Source organism: Heteronotia binoei, chromosome 1, assembly GCF_032191835.1.
Source record: "Heteronotia binoei isolate CCM8104 ecotype False Entrance Well chromosome 1, APGP_CSIRO_Hbin_v1, whole genome shotgun sequence".
NCBI classification, from domain to species: domain Eukaryota; kingdom Metazoa; phylum Chordata; class Lepidosauria; order Squamata; family Gekkonidae; genus Heteronotia; species Heteronotia binoei.
Window position 1 is genome coordinate 194137038 of NC_083223.1, and position 22060 is coordinate 194159097.

At 43.3% G+C, this 22060-nt stretch overlaps 1 protein-coding gene across 3 annotated transcripts in view; it reads left to right on the forward strand.

The window, feature by feature from the left end:
• The window catches only part of ENAH (ENAH actin regulator), a 204082-nt gene that overhangs the window by 177517 nt on the left and 4505 nt on the right, over positions 1-22060 (forward strand). For all 3 annotated transcript variants that reach the window (XM_060245830.1, XM_060245840.1, XM_060245850.1), the window contains 3 exons: positions 6136-6202; positions 12406-12487; positions 21774-21831. In XM_060245830.1, the coding sequence (XP_060101813.1) occupies positions 6136-6202; positions 12406-12487; positions 21774-21831 (207 nt within the window). The remainder of the gene's footprint in view (positions 1-6135; positions 6203-12405; positions 12488-21773; positions 21832-22060) is intronic.

Here is a 22060-nt window from a genome sequence, read left to right on the forward strand (position 1 = left end):
TGCCTCAGATGGAAAAAAGCAGAGCTGGCAGAGGTGGTGACCTGGACCTCCATGGTCAGAGTGACATCCAGGAATATCCCCAAGCTCTTCACCCCTGACATGGGCACCAATGGAACCCCATCAAAGGATGGGAGCCTGATCTTTGATCCCAACCCCCCATAGCCTAGGCACACGACCTCCGTGTTCAATGGATTCACATGTATTCTGTATTAAATGAGCCATAATCCTTCTGGCAGTCTCAAACTCTAAAACTCATAAACCGGATGAATTCCTTCTTCCATCCATCTATACACTGACGTTTTTGAGACTGTTTTTCCCTTTTACTCCAGGAAGAAAAACAACAAAATATGATTTTGATTTCTTAAAAGCAGATGTTCTTCTGAAGTAGATATCTGGAGCTCATTAAGCAAAGAGAATTCCACTTATTTTCTATAGGATATACCAGCTTTGGGAAACAAAATGGAAGGCAGGTTTCCTGCAGCATCTGGAAAATAGAACTTAACTTTAGTTATCAAGGTAGGGATCAGTCCTTAGTACCACTTATAGAAGGTGCAGAAGCCAGATGTAATTGATAGGGCTTCAAATTCCAATATAATATGATCAAACCGATGTCCAAGAGGAACAGCACTCAAATAGTAGGAAATTTGAAATAAATGTCCTGGATATATTCCAAAGGATGATGTGTTAATGCCTGGAGGATCTTGTGACAGAAAATGGGTAAGTTCAGGACAAACAAACAAGGCACCTTTTTGAAATATGGTTGTCTTGTGGATATCATGATATGGGAAGATGAAATACCAAAGATAAAATTGAGGTCAGTGCTGCCTATATTACAGCCATCAGATGTATGGTTTTATAATAGTTTTATCATGTAATTTTATCTATTATGATTTGTTAGAATCCTTGGTGGCCCTTGTAAGGGTAAAAAAGTGGGTTATAAATTTTGTAAACAAATAAATGTTTTCCAAGTGCAGTCTGGATATTGAAGGTCTTTGGGGAGATATATGACCTGAATGACCTCATTGGAGAAACCTTAGGTGAAAGTTTATACTTCAGAAATGCCATGTGACTGGGTGGGATGTCAGATCTTGAGTTAACAAACGATACTGGTAATATCCATACAGTTAAGCTTAACAGTCTGAATGATGCTTAAAACAGGGTTGTCTTTCCAAGTACAGAGCAATGCATTATCTGGTCTGTCTTCTCTTGGTAGAACAAAGTTAGGAGTCCAGAAGCACCTTTAAGACCAACAAAATTTTATTCAGAATGTAAGCATGCATACTTCTTCAGACAATGGAATGAGATACAATGAGCAGAGCTACATATAGCTGGTGGGCAGTGGTTAAGAATGCAGAGTAATACAAAGTTAGAATCCAATAGCAAAATAATGAAATTAGCAAAATGAAAGAGCATTTGGTCTGGATAGCATTTGCATGGTTTCCCATGCAAATGCTGTTCAGACCAAATGCTCTTTCAATTTTTAATTTCACTGTTTTGGCATTGGATTCTAACTTTGTACTACTTTGCATTCTTAACTACTGCCCACCAGCTATATGTAGCTCTGCTCACTGTACCTCATTTCATTGTCTGAAGAAGTATGCATGCATACGAAAGCTTACATTCTGAATAAAACTTTGTTGGTCTTAAAGGTGCTACTGGACTCCTACTTTGTTCGGTTGCTTCAGACCAACGCAGCTGCTCACCTGGTTCTCTTGGTAGAGTTTATCAACTTGGAAATAATAAGGATATGCGGTCCATAGGCCACTAGAGCATCCACCTGTTCTGTACTCATGCAGTGTAAATTGGAAAAGAATCTCTGCAGTTTGGTATTGTGTGAAGATATTTAGAAGTCTACTTGGCACTGGCAAAAGTGGAGAAATATTTCCAAGCTGAGTGCCGATTCCTCTGATTCAGTTGGCTCTGACTAAGCCAATCTTCTTGAATGCTCATGGGCTTGTTAATATGATTCACCTTTAAGGAGACCAGATTCTCCTCTGCCTAGATAAGAAAAATTGTTGTCTCCATTGAAGGGTGTGTGACTTAGTATTCTCCTGGTAGTTCTCATGGGCGTCATCTGTAGAGTTGTCCTTCCTGATGCAAACATTTAATTGTTGGATGAGAGCGAAGGAGAGCCAGTCTGATTGAGGTAAAGAAAATCAATACTATGTGTAGCTTCTTCCCTTCTCCAGAGGCCTTAAACATGACCTATTAAACTTGGGGGACCTCCACCACCCAAAGAGATTAGCATCTGTTATTATCTGAAAAGCCTGTGTTCCCTGAATTACTGCTCCTTGTCCCTTGAGTAATACTGAGCCTGTGGGTCCTCGAGGTTAAATGCACACAAATAAAGCAGACTGTTAAAATATATATAAAGGGTTTATTCAAAGATTCAAACAATACTTCACTGTGCAGTATGGTTTGTTGCTTAACAACAGAGAAGATAAGCTAACTGTTCTGTCTAATACACTGAATATACCTGGTATTAGATAGCATATCTTCTTGCAGCATAAGAATCCAAGCAGTAGCATGAAAGCAGTCCATCGTGATGGAGCATAACATATCAAAGCATATCAGCATGGCATGAATGTAAGGTTAGCAATCTTAATTAAATCTGTGTATTTGTCAAAGTAGGAATACAGTTTCTTAGCATGGCCTGACTAAAATCTCTAAAGCATGAGCAATTTCTATTCTGGCATAATTTCTTCTACACCACATCCGCACTCTGGAAAGAAATATATCAAGCTATAAACTATTTTAGTCAGGCTTGGACTATGGAAAGAACAGCAATGGGCTTCCTCCATGAGGAGTTGGGAGCAGTCACTTCACACAGAATGTGAGAATAGAGATACAAAAATTCCAATAACCTTGAAGCCCTTTAGGGAAAATACTTTTTCAGGGTTGTTGGGTTTTCTGGGGGCGGAGGCGGTGTTGTACAAATGTGCGGATCTAAAATGCTCTTGGCAAATAAAAAACATACAGCCAAAGTCCAGGTGAAGGAAGAAGGGGGGAAAAGTTTATTGCAATGAACTAAGAGCGGAGCTAGGCCAAAGCCTTCAATACCAAGCTGCTTTGCCTTCTTTCAAGATGGTCACTATCTTATATACCCTTGATGACACATTGGCACATGCTTATTTTATTTATTTTTTGTTTGTTTGTTACATTTGTATCCCGCCCTCCCCTGACGGGCTCAGGGCAACTAACAATGATTAGAACAAAATAGCACAAAATAAAACCACAATAAAATCATTAAAACAATTCATACGATGTTGTACATTTCAAAACATTGTGTTCAGTTTCAGTTTCATTCAGTATATGCTAATATATGTTAGCATATACACATACTGATTGGCTGCCACATCCAGCGTAATTTCATCATGAGAGCCAGCTATACACTACTGATACATCTTGCCAGGCTGGCAACAGCTCATTGGCTAAAAACTGGGATGCAGGAAAAAAAAATCTACTTTGCATGCAATTTGACCAGATAAATCTAGTTTGGGCTCTAATAGTAAGGCAAAGTGCAAATTATGTTTCTGTTATAGATAAGACTGGAATGTTGGTAACACTTCTGTCTTTTCTTCTTCTCAGCCAGGCCTAGCTGTGTGTTAACCCTTAAGGATATTTCTTAAGCAAGCTTGTGGCCTTCCTAGCTAAAGTTGTGTCCCACAGGCAGCACAGAAATTTTGGTGGAAACGGAAATATATACAGTGCTTACTTTTCAATCAAATATAACTTATTTGGCTGATTTAACAACATAAAATGCATCCTTTATAACTTAGCATACAAGATACTACTATTTCACACATTTATAGAATTATGAAGTATAAATACCTTAATTTTCTATCAGAAAAAAAATGCAGTGTATATCCAGTACTTGAGGAAGAGCTGCAAACTGCTGCACTCTGTGGTACCATAGCACATTACCTTTACTTTTGCCATCTGAAAGGTAAGAAAAAAATAAAAGTTAGAAGACAAAATAAATTTTGTAGTGGACTAAAGAAAGTGTGTTATTTGGTCATAAACTGTCATAGTCACAATAGGTAGCATGGTCAAGAAGTTAGGATATTAAGCTAAATTTTATAACATTAAAAAAAACTGGGCTCTTTTAGAAAACTTTATATTAACTGTTGGTGAAATTATTTAAAGAAAAAGTTTTCATTGTATATGTCCATAGTATTGTTTAAGTGCTTTCCATTGGAAAAACTGAAGAAGTCTTCAGACTTTTTCATGCTTTACATTTTGAGTGTGAAAAACCTTGCCTTATGAAGCATTTTATTCATTCTAAGAAACAATATTTTATAGGTATATTTTTCAGTGCTCTTCCAAATTTTCAGGAAGGAAAAGGTCCTGGAGGGGTGGCTCCCCCTCCCCCATCAGCCATCACATCTCTATCTGGGACTATTTCCCTGGATGCCTCTGTTTTAGGCAGCCATCTATGGACCCTCCTTTCTCCATCCCCAATTGTAGGGTTGAGGCTGAGTTTTTGAAATGCACCTTCAGTTTCTTCTGATCTGGAATGATGGGCTAATTCTCCTCCCTGGAGCTTTGCTACTTGCATTTTTTCAGGCATACAGTTTGGCCCTCCTGCCATAAGATCTGGGTTTTATGAACTCTCTATCTGATGATCCTAGTGTGTTGAATGCTTCATCAGTTGAGATGAATCTTGATGTAACTTTCCCTGACTGAAACAATGGAGACTGGCAGTTCACTCTTAAAAGAAATTAGAGTAGATCAAAAAGAACAGGAAGAGGGCTGCTTTTTTTTTTTAAGAACCCAATGAGGTAGATGCAGAAAGAAGGAAAGAAGATTAGATGAAATGTTGAACACACAAAACAGAAAGAGCTTAGCAACCTGTGAGCTCTGCTGCAAAGCAATTTTGATGGATCTGTCTCTATTTAATACATTAGTTGAGGAGTAAGGAGAAGGACCAATTCTGGAAGGAGAGCACTTTCTAGTCATGGGGGCAGAAATTGTATCCTGCTTTCTGCCTCCATATGTGATGGAAGCTGGAGTACCTGATTGTCAGGATTTCTTCCTTCCCTTGAATGAGAATATGCAGTTTTTACAATAAACTCAAATTGTACAACATGAACACTTTCTGGTGAAAGAAAGTTTAAGAAAGAATATATATGCTAGAATAAAATGCCAAAATGGAACCAGGACTGGCCCTAGGGCACACAGTACCTTAGGCAGGCCCGCCACCATCCTCCATGGCACTGCCCCTCTCCGTGGCACTGCCCTGCAGTGTGTGCCTCACTGCCCACACCAAGGGAGGAGAGATGGAGGCAGGGAAGGTGGCAGGAGAATGGGGAAGCTGGCACGAGAGCAAGAAAGATGGCATGAGAGTGGGGAAGCCAGTGCAAGAGCGAGGAAGGCAGCGTGAAAGCAAGAAAGCTGGTGTGAGAGTAGGGAAGGCTGCATGAGAGTGAGAAAGCTGGCTTGAGAGTGTGGAAGGTGGTGTGAGAGTGGGGAAGGTGGCACGAGAGCAAGAAAGCCAGCGCAAGAGCAAGAAAGGTGGTGCGAAATTGGGGGAAGGGCTATGCGAATCATGTGGGGCGCCCAATTTTGCCTAGTGGAAGGGCCGGCCCTGAATGGAAGGAATATCCTGAATAAATGGGTTCTCCTTTTTGTCTGCAAGCTTTCTATCTAACATTTGTTCTCGCTTCATTCCTCAGCCACTCATAATGTATCAGAGAAGGTTTCAGGTTTTCACGGCTGGTAACATCATTAGGGTTTGTAGAATATTTTGGGATCAAGTGCCGTGTTCTACGTGTTCAGTAGAACACGGCACTTGATCCCGAAAGATTCTACAAACCCTATCAGAGAAGGCTTTGGCAAAATTGCACATTTTTGATATGTTGTTTTAACAGTGTTTGCTTCCAGCTAACATTTAAATCTCTGGTCTACTCAGTGTATTACTTAGTACTTCATGCTGCTGCCTATTGACTTTAGTGGAATCCATGATGGTTGTAGAAAAATTACCTTTTTCCTAGTTGCTTGAATGCATCCCAAAAGTTTTTACAGTGCAGTCCTAACCCAAGTTGATGTTACTGGATTTAGAAGGGTGTAACGGTGTTTAAAACTGCAGTTTGTCATTCATTAACATAAATCTGATGTCTATTGACTTTCTTGCAGAACTTACAAGAAAGCCTTGGGAGAGAACAAACACAATGAATGGAAGCAAGTCTCCTATTATATCAAGGTATTTGATATACTATTATATCAAGGTATTTGTCACCACAAATATTTGGATTCATAAGTATTCTACAAAAGTGTTTTTAGGCATTAGATCTGCTGGGGGAGGTTTATGGGCTATAGAGAGGGATCAAATGGTACTTAGAAAAGGGAGGGAATAGAGCCCTTATAGCCCTTAAATGGTTAATTCTATAAAAAGATTAGTTACAGTTTATGTACAGTGTATCCAATGACAGATGTAGACCTGGAAAAAGAGAGGTAAAAACATAGATTGAGGTAGGATAAAGAAAGGTGAGATCCTTTCTGAATAATAGAAAAGTCTGAATAATATTTTTCTTGTTTTTTTTTTAATATTTGCAAATGATATATTTAGAGAAAACATAGAAACAAAAGACTCTTCAGAATTTAAAGTATCATGCTGTAGACTCATTCAGGTACTGATTATTATTAGACTTTCCACGTGCTAGTGTTTCCAAGAATGTATTGTCTATAAGCAGAGACCTGTGAGTAACTCTCATGGGGGGGGGGGGTGTAATTTCATCCCCAGTTGTCCCAGCTTGGTCCTGCAGCTTTTCTCCCCCCCCCCCCCCCAAGGTTGTCTGGTATCTCATTAGTTGTGTCTTATTAAAGCTTGTGATAATTTGTTTATCACCAGTGGTGATAATTAGGGATGGGCATGGACCAAAAATACAAACCAAAATCCATTACAGTCCAAAGAGGGTGGGTTTCATGGACCATTTGCCTGGTTCATGCAGTTGCACTTTTCAACAGACCACCCGTGGACTATGAATTCTTCCAGGTGGTCCATTTGGTCCATGGGCCAGATTTCCCAGTAATCAAGGCATTAATTGTCAAACAGCTGGAGGAATGAGGCATTCTGCACACATTGGAGGGCAGACAGAGGGGCATCCCAGCGAGGTCCATTGTGACTTTCATACCTCTAGCTTGCCGGGGGGAGGTGTTAACAGATTCCTTCCCCTTTTGCATATTGGACCCTGGGATCTCCCACCCCTCCAGTGCCAATCTACGCACAACTTGGAAGGCAGAAGAGAAGAGTCAAGTGGAGACTCACTGCAAGTTTGGCATCTCTAGCCTGCAGGAGGGCCATTCTAACATATCTCAAAGTCATGGCCCTACAGACCCCCATTTGGTCCATTTCATGGCTTAAATACATGAAATTCATGGTCCAAGAAACCCACAAATGAGGGACCCATATAGACCTCAATTTTTTTGGTCTGTGCCCTCTCCTAGTGGCAATACACTAAAATCACAATATTTTGAAGATACTATGTTGAGGTACTTCAGCATTTCATCTCTAGGTGGGCTGTTGATATAATGACCTAGAACTTCATTTATATTTTGATGGTTACCATATCCACAAATTCATCATCATCATTTCCCCTATAATATAATTCTTCAGACAAACTGGCCACAGTTCATATTGTCCCATTGGCTGAGCTATCTGTTGCTCAATCTCAGTGGAGAGCAACCCCCACCCACCAGCCCCAGGACAGGAAAGGATTGAGCCACTGCTTTGCAGAGGAGAGAAAGCCTTTCCTCATTTAGCTGAGGGAGGGAGGAGGAGGGAAAGAGCCAAAGAAAGCCTCAATTAGCTGAGGACTTCTCCCTCTCCTCCTCTGGAAGGGAAACCATCTTTAAAAAGGGTTCCATCTTTAAAAAGGGTTCCAGAGGAGATCCGGGAAATTACAGGCCAGTCAGTCTGACTTCAATACCGGGAAAGTTGGTAGAAACCATTATCAAAGACAGAATGAGTAGGCACATTGATGAACACGGGTTATTGAGGAAGACTCAGCATGGGTTCTGCAAGGGAAGATCTTGCCTCGCTAACCTGTTACATTTCTTTGAGGGGGTGAACAAACATGTGGACAAAGGAGACCCGATAGATGTTGTTTACCTTGACTTCCAGAAAGCTTTTGATAAAGTTCCTCATCAAAGGCTCTTTAGAAAGCTTGAGAGTCATGGAGTAAAAGGACAGGTCCTCTTGTGGATCAAAAACTGGCTGAGTAATAGGAAGCAGAGAGTGAGTATAAATGGGCAGTCTTCGCAGTGAAGGACGGTAAGCAGTGGGGTGCCGCAGGGCTCGGTACTGGATCCCATGCTCTTTAACTTATTCATAAATGATTTAGAGTTGGGAGTGAGCAGTGAAGTGACCAAGTTTGCAGATGACACTAAATTGTTCAGGGTGGTGAGAACCAGAGAGGATTGTGAGGAACTCCAAAGGGATCTGTTGGGGCTGGGTGAGTGGACGTCAACGTGGCAGATGCGGTTCAATGTGGCCAAGTGCAAAGTAATGCACATTGGGGCCAAGAATCCCAGCTACCAATACAAGTTGATGGGGTGTGAACTGGCAGAGACTGACCAAGAGAGAGATCTTGGGGTCGTGGTAGATAACTCACTGAAAATGTCAAGACAGTGTGCGTTTGCAATAAAAAAGGCCAACGCCATGCTGGGAATTATTGGGAAGGGAATTGAAAACAAATCAGCCAGTATCATAATGCCCCTGTATAAATCGATGGTGCGGTCTCATTTGGAGTACTGTGTGCAGTTCTGGTCGCCGCACCTCAAAAAGGATATTATAGCATTGGAGAAAGTCCAGAAAAGGGCAACTAGAATGATTAAAGGGCTAGAGCACTTTCCCTATGAAGAAAGGTTGAAACGCTTGGGGCTCTTTAGCTTGGAGAAACGTCGACTGCAGGGTGACATGATAGAGGTTTACAAGATAATGCATGGGATTGAGAAAGTAGAGAAAGAAGTACTTTTCTCCCTTTCTCACAATACAAGAACTCGTGGGCATTTGATGAAATTGCTGAGCAGACAGGTTAAAACGGATAAAAGGAAGTACTTCTTCACCCAAAGGGTGATTAACATGTGGAATTCACTGCCACAGGAGGTGGTGGCAGCCACAAGTATAGCCACCTTCAAGAGGGGTTTAGATAAAAATATGGAGCACAGGTCCATCAGTGGCTATTAGCCACAGTGTGTGTGTATATATAAAATTTTTTGCCACTGTGTGACACAGAGTGTTGGACTGGATGGGCCGTTGGCCTGATCCAACATGGCTTCTCTTATGTTCTTATGAAACAGCCAGAGAGGGGAAAATGGTGTCCCGTGGCAGCAGATCAGATACAGAGAGATAGAGAGAGGAAGCAGGGGAGGGGGAGAAAGCAAGACAGAAAGAGAATTAAGTCCTGTGCTTAAGACCAACAACATTATCAGAGGGACAGTGTTGGTCTGAAAAATATCAGTAAAGCCTTTGAGAGAGAACTCATTGGGGCCAGTCCTGACTAGGGTTGCCAATTCCAAGTTGGTGGGAAAGTCCTGGAGATTTTATGGTGCAGTTTGAGGAGGGCAGCGTTTGGGGAGGACAGGGGCCTCGGCTGGATATAATGCCATAGAGTCCATCCTCCAAGGCAGTTATTTTGTCCAGGGGAAGAGAGATCTGTTATCTGGAGTTCAGTTGTGATACCAGGAGTTCTTCAGGTTCCACCTGGAGGTAGGCTACCCTAGGCCTGGCTGCTGGCTACTTGCTGGCTGTGACAGTCAGTGTGGCATAGGAGTTAGAACTTCAGAGCAGAGTCTGTCAGACCCAGGTTCTTGCTGTGGAAGCTGACTGGGTGATTTTAGACTAGCCACCGACTTTCAGCCTAACCTACCTCACAGGGTTGTTGTGCAGATCGGGGGGGGGGGGGGGGGAGAGAAGAGAATGATGTAAGCTGTTTTGTTTCCTCCCCTCCGTGGAGAAAGTCTGCTTTTCCTAAGTAGATGTTGCCCCAGAGGGGGGAGGAGATGGAAAGCTGAAGTCAGAGCGAACAGATAAAGGAAAGGAGATAGGGTTGCCAACTCCAGGTTGGGAAAATTGTGATGATTTGAGGCAGGGGTCCTCAACCTTTTTAAATAGGGGGCCAGTTCACTGTCCCTCAGACTGTTGGAGGGCCGGACTGCCGTTACTGTACAAGGCCGCTGGCCGTCAGTTCTCCATCTTCTGCATCTCTCTCCCTTCCCCACACCATACACCCCGGCCTGGGAACTCACCTCACCTCGGTATCACCACACTCTGTCTCCGCCGCCTCAGCCCAGTGCTGGAAGTGTGCGTTGCTAACGCGAGTTTAGGTCGAACATCACTTCCGGTCTGATTTTGCCATAACCCGGAGGGCCGCATAAACGTCCTCAGCGGGCCGCATCTGGCCCGCGGGCCGTAGGTTGAGGACCCCTGATTTGAGGGGTAGAACCTGGAGTGGGTGGGGTTTGAGGAGGGATGGGACCTCATAGAGGTACAATGCCATACATTTCACCCTCCAAACCAACCATTTTCCCCTGGGGATCTATTGTTGCCAATCTCCAGGTGGGGGCTGGAGATCACTCAGAATTACTGCTCCCTAGATGGCAGAGAACACTTCCGCTAGAGAAAACAGCTGCCCTTTGGTGTAATTATATCCTGTTGAGGTCACTTCCCTCCTGCTTTGGTCCACACTGATTTTGGAACAGTCACAGACTTTCAGCCTAGCCCAGGGGTGTCAAACTCATTTGTTAGGAGGGCCAGATATGACACAAATGGGACTTTGTGGGGCTGGGCCATGAGTGTCATAAAATATAATGCCAGGTAGTGGAGATATAAACTTTATAATGGACACAGACACACCCAATTAATGATATTTTTTAAAACTTAAAATACAAACATGCTTAAAACTCTTCCAATGATTTAAGTTGGAAAGGTGGGGGCTAGTGGAATTTGGCAATGCAGTTTTTAAAATAAAACATCAACAAAAAGCACAAGACTGACTCTATGGGAACAATGAAATGGCATTGTAAACTTCTCCCCACCAGTCTACTCAGATTGGCAAAGCCTTTCCAGTATAATATCCCCCTTTGGCTGTGGGTTCCCACATTAGAGTACTCACTAGGTTAGGTCCATTCAGGAGAGATAAGCTGGCTGAAAGCATCAACCCTTGTTTGCAAGGACACGACTCCAGGAAGCATGAGTTTCAGCTAGCTATAGGAAAGCTGAAAATATAAGCATCTCCAGTCCATTTGAAACGATTGCAGAATACAGACAAAGCTGCAAGGAAAATGTGTAATGGATCTTAAAATCCACCCCACGTTTTCCTTGCAAAGAAAGACAGAAAGAGCCTGGGACTCAGCCTGCAAGCTTCAAAGGGTGCTTCAAAGAGCCTTTGAAGCTCCCAGGCTGAAACTGAAAGAGTCTCAGCCTGGGAGCTTCAAAGAGCCTGGGAGCTTCAAAGGGTAAGGACAGGAGGGGGCAGGGGGAGAAAAGAGCCCCATGCCCCTTGGGCAGGCTGGATCTGGCCCGTGGACCAGGTGTTTGACACCCTTGGCCTAGCTTGCCTCACAGGGTTGTTGTGGAGATTGAAAGGGAGAGGGAAGAATGATGTAAGCTGCTTTGGCCCATACTGTGGAGAAAGACTGTATTATTCCTAGGTAGAGGCTGCAGGGAGGAAGGAGGCGATACAAAGCTGAAGTCAAATCAATTCCCCTACAGAAAATGGCTGTTTTGGATGGGTGGGAAGACAGCAAGAGTGGGGGGGGGGACTTGCAAAAAGAGCCTCTTTCTACAGTCTGTTGTATTTTTCTCCACAACAGGCCTCATTCCTAGTACTACTTTCACCACCACCACCACTACTACTACTAGATTTTCATTAACGTTCTAATTCAGATTTAAAATTGGTTCTGTCTTTGCATGAAGAGCATAGATAGAAATTCTCTCCTGTATTATGGTGATCTGTTATATTACTTTAGCTACTGCTTTTATTATCTTGAGTTGTACAGGATAGTATTTTGGTATCTTTCAGTCTTATATATGCAGGAGGAACAATTTGGTCATGACGATCAGGACAGGAAAGTGATACTTGTCTATTATGATGTTAATGTAACCAGTCACAGCTGTTGCCACCCTCTGTTTTTCTAGGAACAAAGTAGGATCCAGTAGTACTCCTAGACTTTGAATCTTCTCTATGATAGGGGAACAACCCCACCGCTGACAGATAAAACACACCATTACCAGAGTTTGGTTGCTCATTTTGTGATCAAAATTCACCTAATATGATTATATTATATTATATGATTATATTTAATATGATTATATTACAGTCAGTTTTGAGCTTGATGACAGTATATGTTTTAAAATGTTGAATTATGGGTAGTAAATTCACAAACTTTTCTATGTGTTTATAGACCAAAATCTGCAGCATCCTCTGGGCAACCCAGTACAAATGGAGTACAGTCTGAAGGGCTAGACTATGACAGATTGAAACAGGTATATATTGTGTTCTTAGTAGATAGCTTAATATTTTTACTAGAATTTCACGCTATAGCCAGAAAAGTCTGAGCCAAAAAGAACCATCTCCTGGAACCATTTTCCACTTTCTGTCTCCTCAAAGGAGAAAGACCATCACAGCAAAAGCTGCTGCACCATGCCAACTGAGAACACGGAGCTGATCTGCAAGTTTTTCATGTCATGGGGAAAAACAAGCTAAAGTTCCTTCCAAACTTAGGTGGTGATGATAAAATAAGATTCCACTGTCTTACATAATATCCTACCCAAGCAGTTTAACACAAATATCACAGTGATGGATTTGTGCATAACAAAAAACATCCAATACAATTACATAATACAAAAATAGAATTAACATTATATGAACAGTGAATGAAAAGGATAAGCATCAACATTTACGCATTATGTACAACAAAAATATTTCGTGTGTCCAATTAATGAAGACTTTTTGACCTCTTTTGCCATATGGTAATTTAAATTATTTATTTGTTGTCTTCTGCAGTTATGCCATACCTGCTTTAATGCTATGGAAATTCATTTTATAGGCCAGGATATAGCTACAACAGTGCCAGCATGTTGGCTATTATCTTTTTTTTTCTTACAGTCTAGACACATGAAGTCATTTTGTTGTACATACTGAAGAAGATTATTATGGTCATCAAAAATAGCCATATCTGAGAACTTGCTTTTTTGTATAAATGCTGATATTATAATGTCCTTTTGTTACCCTCTATTGGTATTTTCTATTTATAACTTATATTCATCCTTTTTTCTCATTCATTGTTTGTATGGTGCTAATTGTGTTATTTGTTTTGTAATTATATTAAGTAGTTGTGCTATGCTTACATCCATCACTGTGATATTTGCTGCTTGTTACATAATTTTTATAAATGTGTGTGTGTAATATATATACATTGATATTACAGATATCACTATTGTTTCTATTTAGGGGTCCTTATTTGTTTCCTCTTTCCTCAAGGGTTAACAAACACATCTTGTTTAGTTATTTCAGTACTGCCTTCCCTATGTTTCAGGGAGTTTAGAAGATACTTCATTTAAGGAACTGGAAATATTTATTTATTTATTTTATTGGATTTATATCCTGCCCTCCCCGCTGAAGCAGGCTCAGGGTGGCTCACAACAGCAAAAACATTTTCAGGTTAAACATTAACTAATTAAAATCTTACAATAAAACAATTAAAACATTTTAAAAACAGTTTGGTGCTGATAATAATAATACATTCCAGTAATTTCAGTCTTCTTGAGTACCCTCATATGTGGCTATCCATTAAGAGCAAGTTGAAATAAAGCTGTCTTGCAAGCCTTGCGGAACTGAACAAGGTCCCACAAGGCTCTTGCTTCTTCTGGCAATTGGTTCCACCAATAGGGGGCTGCTATAGAGAACGCTCTCTCCCGAGCGATCTTTAGTCTTGCCTCCCTCGGCCCAGGAATCGATAACAGGTTCCGTGTCCCTTATCTGAGTAGCCTCTAGGGAACATATGGGAAGAGACGGTCCTTAAGGTAGACAGGTCCTTGGCCATATAGGACTTTAAAGGTAATAACCAGCACCTTGTAACGAATCCGGTACATTTTCGGCAGCCAGTTCAGTTCCAGCAGCCCAGGCTGTATTTGTTCCTGCATGGAGAGCCCCAATAACAGCCTAGCTGCTGCATTCTGCACCAGCTGCAGATTTGAGACAAGGGCAGCCCCATGTATAGGGCGTTATAGTAGTCCAGTCTCGAGGTGACCATAGCATGGATCCTAGTTGCCAGGTCGCCATGGTCAAGGAAAGGGACCAACTGCCTTGCCCGCCTAAGGTGGAAAAAGGCGGATTTGGCAGTGAAGGTTCCAGTAGCACCCCCAAGCTTCTGACCTTGGGTGCTACTACAAGTGGTGCACCATCAAAAGCTAGTAGGGGGATTCCCCTTCCCAGGCCGCTGCGGCTCAGGCAAAGGACCTTTGTCTTTGTCGGATTCAGCTTCAGTCGACTCAGTTTAAGCCATCCTGCCATGGCCTTCAACGCCAAGTCCAGATTTTCTGGGGTACAAGTAGACGGGCCCATCCATCAGTAGATAGAGCTGGGTGTCATCAGCATACTGATGGCAACCCAATCCATACCTCCTGGCAATCTGGGCAAGTGGGCACATATAGATGTTAAACAGCATCGGGGAGAGCACCACCCCCTGAGGCACACCACAGTTAAGTGGGTGTCTCTGGGATGTCTGTCCCCCGATCACCACCCTTTGTCCCCGACTGTGGAGAAGAGAGGAGAGTCATTGTAAGGCCAACCCCTAAATCCCTGTGTCGGCAAGGCGGTGAATCAGCAACTGATGGTCGACTGTGTCGAACACAGCTGACAGGTCCAACAACATCAGTATTGCGGAGCCACCTCGGTCCAGATGCCACTGGAGATCATCCACCAGGATGACCAGTACCATGACCTGGGTGAAAGCCAGACCGATGGGGGTCCAGGACGGACATGTCCTCCAGAAAACTCTGTAACTGTAGCGCTACAGCCCCCTCAATAATTTTGCCCAGAAAGGGCAAATTCAAGACCGGCTGATAGTGTGCCAATTCGACCGGATCTAGTGATGTTTTTTTCAAAAGAGGGCGGACCACTGGAAAGAGCCCCTCAGAGAGGGATCTATTTACGATATCCCGTATAGGATACCGTAGCTCCAACCGGCAAGCGTTAATCAGCCAGGATGGGCAAGGGTCCAGATCACATGTTGTTGGGTGCACAGTAGAGAGAATTCTGTTGACTTCCTCCAGGCTGAGTGTTGTAAAATGATCCAAAGCTGATCCAGAAAAGAGGTACAGAGCCTCCAGTGCACTTACTGTTTCAACAGTGGCAGGGAGGTAGTTGTGGAGCGATGAGATCTTATCTGCGAAAAAAGTTGCAAAAGCCTCACAGCCAATATCCAATTCCCTACAGTTTGGTCTGCCTTGTGGCAGAGTTGTGAGATTCCGAATAATACTAAATAATTGTGCCGGGCATGAATTCACAGGTGCAATCTTAGCCGTGAAGTAAACTTTCTTCGTGGCTTTGACTGCCATCTCATAGGACCTCATAAACTCTCTGTAAGATGTTCTGGTCGCTTCATCTCGAGTACGCCACCACTACCTCTCTAGCTGTCTGAGCCTTCGTTTCATTAGCTGCAGCTCCAGGTTATACCCGGGGCCAGCTTAGAATGAGGGTGCAGAGGGTGCCGTGGAGCAATCTCATCAATGGCCAGGGTGAGTCAGTCTTGCCAGGTCTCAACCAGGTCATCTAGAGAATCACTGGGGGGCTAGGTGTCCCACAGGGCCATCTGGAACCTCTCTGGGTCCATCAGATTCTGCGGACGAGCTAAAATATGCTCGCCGCCTAAACAGGTTTGGGGTGGCATATTCATACGAGCCTTCAGGGCGTAGTGGTCCAACCATGGCACCACTTCTGCATTGATCTGGTCCACTAAGACTCCTGTCGCAAAGATCAAATTCAGCATGTGTGGGTGTTGTAACCAATGTGTGGGTGTTGTAACAAATTGGGAGAGTCCTAGTGTTGCCATGGATGACACCAGGTCCGCCGCCTTACTAGAGTTCGCATCAACAGCATGGACATTGAAATCACCCAGGACCAAAAGCCTTGGGTGTTCCAATGCCTAGCCTGTTACAGCCTTCATCAGGGACGGTAAGGCGCTGGCCGGGGTGCTAGGCGTTCGGTACACCAGCCAGACCACCAACCCCTCCCCAACATCCCATGCCAGACCGGAACATTCAAGACCATCGATCTTTGGATCCGGGGGTGGGGGGGCAGAAGGAGTAAGTATGAATAGGGCCACTCCCGCCCACTAGTCCGTGATTGGTGAAAGACTGAGTATCCTGGGGGAGCCACCTGGGAGAGAGCTACTGTCTCCGCATCTCTCATCCACCATATGTGGTTTGTGTGCAGCAGTTGAGAATTGGTGTATGCATTTTTTCCCATTAAACCATACTTTTAAATGCATATGTAGAGAACTTCTGAGAATCTAGTATAGAAGTTTCTGTCACTGTCTTATCTTCTTTTTGGTCTCTGTGCATCACATCCATGGGAAAAAGGTACCTGCACCAACTCCAATCAGTGAATTCTAGAAAGTGTAGTGAGGATTTTTGTGGACATCCCACCATTTCTCTTCTGACCGCTGTGCTGATCAGTCCATCATTGCTTCAGTCAGTGAACTTCATCAGAAAAAAACTTAACTCATGAAATTCCTTAGGTTTTGCTCAGCCTCTTCTCTGTCATTGCTTCTTTCTTGTACTTCATATCTTTTTTTAAAAAAGAAATGTTACTTTCACCCTTTCTCTACCATCCCCCCTCCCACACACACATATGGTCTATTTAAGGGCATTGGGGATTTTTCAAGAGGTGCTTGGAGTGTGGGAGCAGATTGGCCCCCACAGACAGCCATTCTCTGTGCCTCCTTTGTCTGGGTGAAACTAATTGTCCTGACTTGTGCATGCACTGCACCAAATGAGGAAGAACCAGGCAGCAAGGCTCCAAGCAGCACTTTTAGAGTTTCCATTGACTCCCTCCAAGATGTCGGCTATCACCTCTGCTCAGTCAGAATCCACCTGTAAGGTATTGTCACCGACAGATAGATTGCATTTGCCTTTCTGGACAACAGACTAAGGCATCCTCCAACTTAGGCCCATCGACATTGAAAAGATTAACATTGATGGCCAAATCAATGTCTTCAACACTGACAAAAAACTGTAAGGAGCCATACTAAGGTAAACAAAAATCCCTTAAAACTTGCTCTGAGCATGTGTCTAAGAGTTCCAAAACTGGCTCCTTTACAAAGAAACACACAGCTCCACTGCATCCCAAGTCACCAGACCCAATACGAGTTCCACTTATACCACCTCTGGAACTTCTAAACTTGCCAATTCATTGGGAGAACTCCCTGGTACCAGACCAGCAGTTATCCTCAAAATGGATTTTCCTGTTGGGAACCAATGCAGAGGAAATCAACCTGATCAAACAGCTTGCTGCACTCTTTGCACTCCTGGTCCTCCAGCAGAGCAAACTGACACCAACCATTGTCACTAACAGTGGAGCCGCTATAGCAGGGAGTGAGATTCCATCCCTCATCATCACTGCTCACCGCCTTGATACCAAAGGTGTTCACCCCATCGATCACACTCATCACAATTCCAACTGTCAGTTGCACCTCCTCTGGTACCATGGGATCAGAGGCAGTTCCAGTATCTTTATGGTGCATTCCAACATTTGGTTTACTCCCACCACTCCCAATCACCAAGAGGAGGGAATACCATGCATTCTTCAACAGCCAACCCATCTGGATTGAAAGCCCAACCAGACAAGTCAACAAGGATCAAAGCAACGTTGATCCAGTCTCCAAGTCCATCGGTATCAACCGCACTGACAAAGCAATCCCCAGACCATAGGTAATCCAAGCCTTCTAGTCATCCAGCACCAAGAGTCTCTGAGGCTGAGGACTGTTCAGTGTCATCAGGAGATGAATCTGATAGGAGCAGTTCTGATGTTCAGACATCTTATACTGACCCTACTTTGAATTCTCAGGTTTCGGATGACCTCCTGATATTGCCAGTGGAAGATCTACAAAGACCTAGTCAATCGAATAGCTCACATGCTTGGCATTTCAGTTATTCAGCCCCAACCAACTGTGACAGATATTTAATATTAACTCTTTAATATTACTCAACTGGGCATTTCAACTGCCTATGACAACAGTACTCGTACAAGCCAGCAAAGTCACCTAGGACAAGCCACCCTCTACTCCTATATCAAGGTGACAACCTTATGTATAAGGTCCAAGAAGTGGCAGATGAATTCTTGTTTGTCCACCCCAAGCCTAACTTGATGATGGTCACCTCATCATCCATGTCCAAAAAAACACCCTTCACTGTCTGATAAAGAAAGTAAAAAACTGGACTCTTTTGGTTACAGATTTTATTCTGCAGCAGCACTAGGAATTAAAAATATGAACTATTTAGCTTGCATGGGCTGCTACCAGTATGCACTCTGGGAGCAAATGTCAGGTTTCTTTGCCTCCCTTCCAGATGACAAGCAAGATGTGGCCATGAAAGTTCAAAAAGAGGGCATAATGCTTGCTAAGCAGCAAATGAACTCTTCTAAGCATGCTTTGGACACCTTTTTCAAAACTCTGATATCTGCAATAGCACTTCATGGCTCTGCTCTGCTGCCCTGCAGGTTGACACCCATGCCTATATCAAAGACCTCTGTTTTGCTGACCAAGGCCTTTTCTTTATCCATTTGCCATTAGAATCATGACATACACACCAACCGTCCTCTTCTTCAGTCACTCACCTTGGGTGCTTTCCATCACCTCCCAGGGTTATGCAATAGCATTTGTCCATATGCCTCCTACTTTGGTTTTCATGGCCAACCCATCTTCTGAAGTCTTATTACAAGAGGCTCATCCCATGATGGACAAACATGCGATAGAGAGGGTACCGCCACACAACCAGGGACTGGAATCCTATTCCCAATATTTCTCCATTCTCAAGAAGGATAGAGGCATCAGACCAATAACGGACTTGATGCTTTGAATGAGTTCATAGTCTATTGCAAATTCAGAATGATATCACTGCACACCATCTTGCCACAGTCGAGAGGTGTGAATGGCCACAGTAGGTCTGGATGACACCTGAACATCAGGCCTCAACATAGGCAATACCTGCGCTTTGCAGTCAGGAAGGAACATTTCCAATACAAAGTCCTTCCAGTTGGCCTCTCCACTGCCCCCAGAGTTTTCACAAAGTCTGTGGTGGTGGTTGCTTACCTGCGACTGCACAGGACTGTTGTCTTCCCATACATAGATGACTCATTTCTGGTTGCAAATTCAGAGGACCTCCTGCTGACAGACATACAGAAAACACTGCAGTTACTTCAGGCTTTAGGTTTATGTGTCTATCACAGAAAATCAAATCTTCTAAATAGGAACCTAATGTTGAAGCCCTCATGATTACATACTGCCAAGGAGACACAATAAGCAATATAAAGCAAAATAACTTTTGAACACAGTGAGTTCATTGGTAATGCTGGCTGCATACATAACTTTTCAGTATTTTAAAATTAATATTATGAAATGTCTTACTGCTGCTAAAGGGAGAGCCATTTTGGTGTAATGGTAAAGTGCACGGACTCTTATCTGGGAGAACTGGGTTTGATTCCCCACTCCTCCACTTGCAGCCGCTGGAATGTCCTTGGGTCAGCCATAGCTCTCATAGGAGTTGTCCTTGAAAGGGCAGTTTCTGGGAGAGCTCTTCCAACCCCACCCACCTCTCAGTGTGTCTGTTGTGGGGGAGGAAGATAAAAGAGTTTGTAAACCACTGAGACTCTGATTCAGAGAGAAGGGTGGGGTATAAATCTGCGGTCCTTCCTGGTTAGAAAAGTATAATGCTGTCTGTCTTCACTGAGTTGAAGAGATTGGGAGTGGAATTCTGTCCCCTTGCAACTTTTCCTCTTGCTAGTGATTGGTTTCCTTCCTGCCTTGCCTGCATTTAACCTTAATCAAAGCAGCGTTAACCAGGATTTTGGTTCAGTCAAGATTTGTATTAGTTATTGAATGTTAGTTTCAAATTCTGTATAAATTGAAATCTTGGGTGGTAATGACAACTGCTGTCTGTCAGTTCTGATTACAATTAAGGTGGGGAGGGGGGGTGTTCATTACCCTGAGCTTGGGGAAGATTGCACAGATCCTGTGATTAGCTGTTAATTGCTTAGCTATAGTTAATGAAACTAGCATTATAAGTGCAATCCTATGTATGTCCTTCTAAGTCCACTGAAGTTAGAAGGGGGTAACTGCTTAGTATGGCACTATATCTACATGCGCCCCCTTGCCCAGATTGCCCGGAGGTATGGGCTGGGTTGCCACCAGTACGCTGATGACACCCAGCTCTATCTACTCATGGACGGACGGCCTGACTGTGTCCCAGAAAACCTGGACCTAGCATTACAAGCCGTGGCTAGAAGGCTCAGGCTGAGTAGGTTGAAACTAAATCCAGCGAAGACAGAGGTCCTTTGCTTGGGTCGCCGTGCTCTGGGAAGGGAAATTCCCCTACCAGCTTTTGACGGTGTGCTACTGACAATGGCGCACAGGGTCAAGAGCTTGGGGGTACTATTGGAGCCTGCCTTAACTATGGAGGCCCAAATAGCAGCCACTGCTAAGTCTGCATTTTTTCATCTTAGGCGGGCAAGGCAGTTGGCTCCTTTCCTGGAGCAATACGATTTGACAACAGTGATCCATGCAACGGTCACCTCAAGGTTGGATTACTGTAATGCCCTCTACATGGGGCTGCCCCTGTGCCGAACCCGGAAGTTGCAGCTAGTGCAGAACGCCGCCGCTCGGCTGTTATTAGGGCTCCCTAGACGGGAGCACATTCAGCCGGGGCTCCGGGGACTGCACTGGCTGCCAATAATATACCGAGTGCGGTACAAGGTGCTGGTTATTACCTTTAAAGCCCTATATGGCCTAGGACCTGCCTACCTTAGGGACCATCTCTTCCCATATGCTCCCCAGAGAGTGCTGCGATCCGGCTCTCAAAATCTGCTTGTAATCCCCGGGCCAAAGGAGGCCCAGTTGAAGTCAACTAGGGACAGGGCCTTCTCAATCACAGCCCCTTGCTGGTGGAACCAGCTACCGGAAGAAGTCAGGGCCCTGTGGGACTTTGGACAGTTCCGCAGGGCCTGTAAGACAGTCCTCTTCCGGTTGGCTTATAACTGTCCGGCATTGAAATATTCTGAAGGAAGACAATAAGATAGCAACTGACAATGACTGATACATTGATATACTGGTTGTTTTTAATTATGTAAATTATTATTGTATTTTAATTTTTTAAACCTTATTGTTAGAATTGTTATGTTGTGAGCCGCCCTGAGCCTGCCTCGGTGGGGTGGGATATAAATGAAATGAAATGAAATGAAATCTGTAATAGAACAAAGTTTGAGTCCAGTGACACCTTTAAGACCAGCAACCTTTATTCTATGTATAAGCTTTTATGTGCATGCACACGTCTTCAGATACATTGAAACATGCTACCCATCTGACTATATCTATAATGTACTGATTGCTGGCCACATATAGTTTTATCATTGGAGTGACTTGTATTTTGGGTTTGTAGCTTTTGAAGTTACAGGAGGCAAGTCTTCAAAATTAGGAAAGATTGGTAACTTGGGGAATTTTAAATACATTTAACATTTCTTTAGAGATTTAACATTTTCTCTGTTCTGATACCATAGGATATTTTAGATGAAATGAGAAAGGAATTAACAAAACTAAAAGAAGAATTAATTGATGGTGAGTATTTGAACTTGGATTTTTAAGTTCAGAATTGTGGGAATAGGTTAGAATTTAATTTGGCATTTCTATCCCACTTTTCCCTTTGCTGATCAAGGCAGCTTACAAATTGTTCTATTAAAATTATAAATATAAACTACATACTTCAGGACTACATGCTTAAAGCTTAGATCCTACTAAATGCTCTTGCAAACAGCATAGCTTCATAGCACTTCAAAAAACCTTCAAA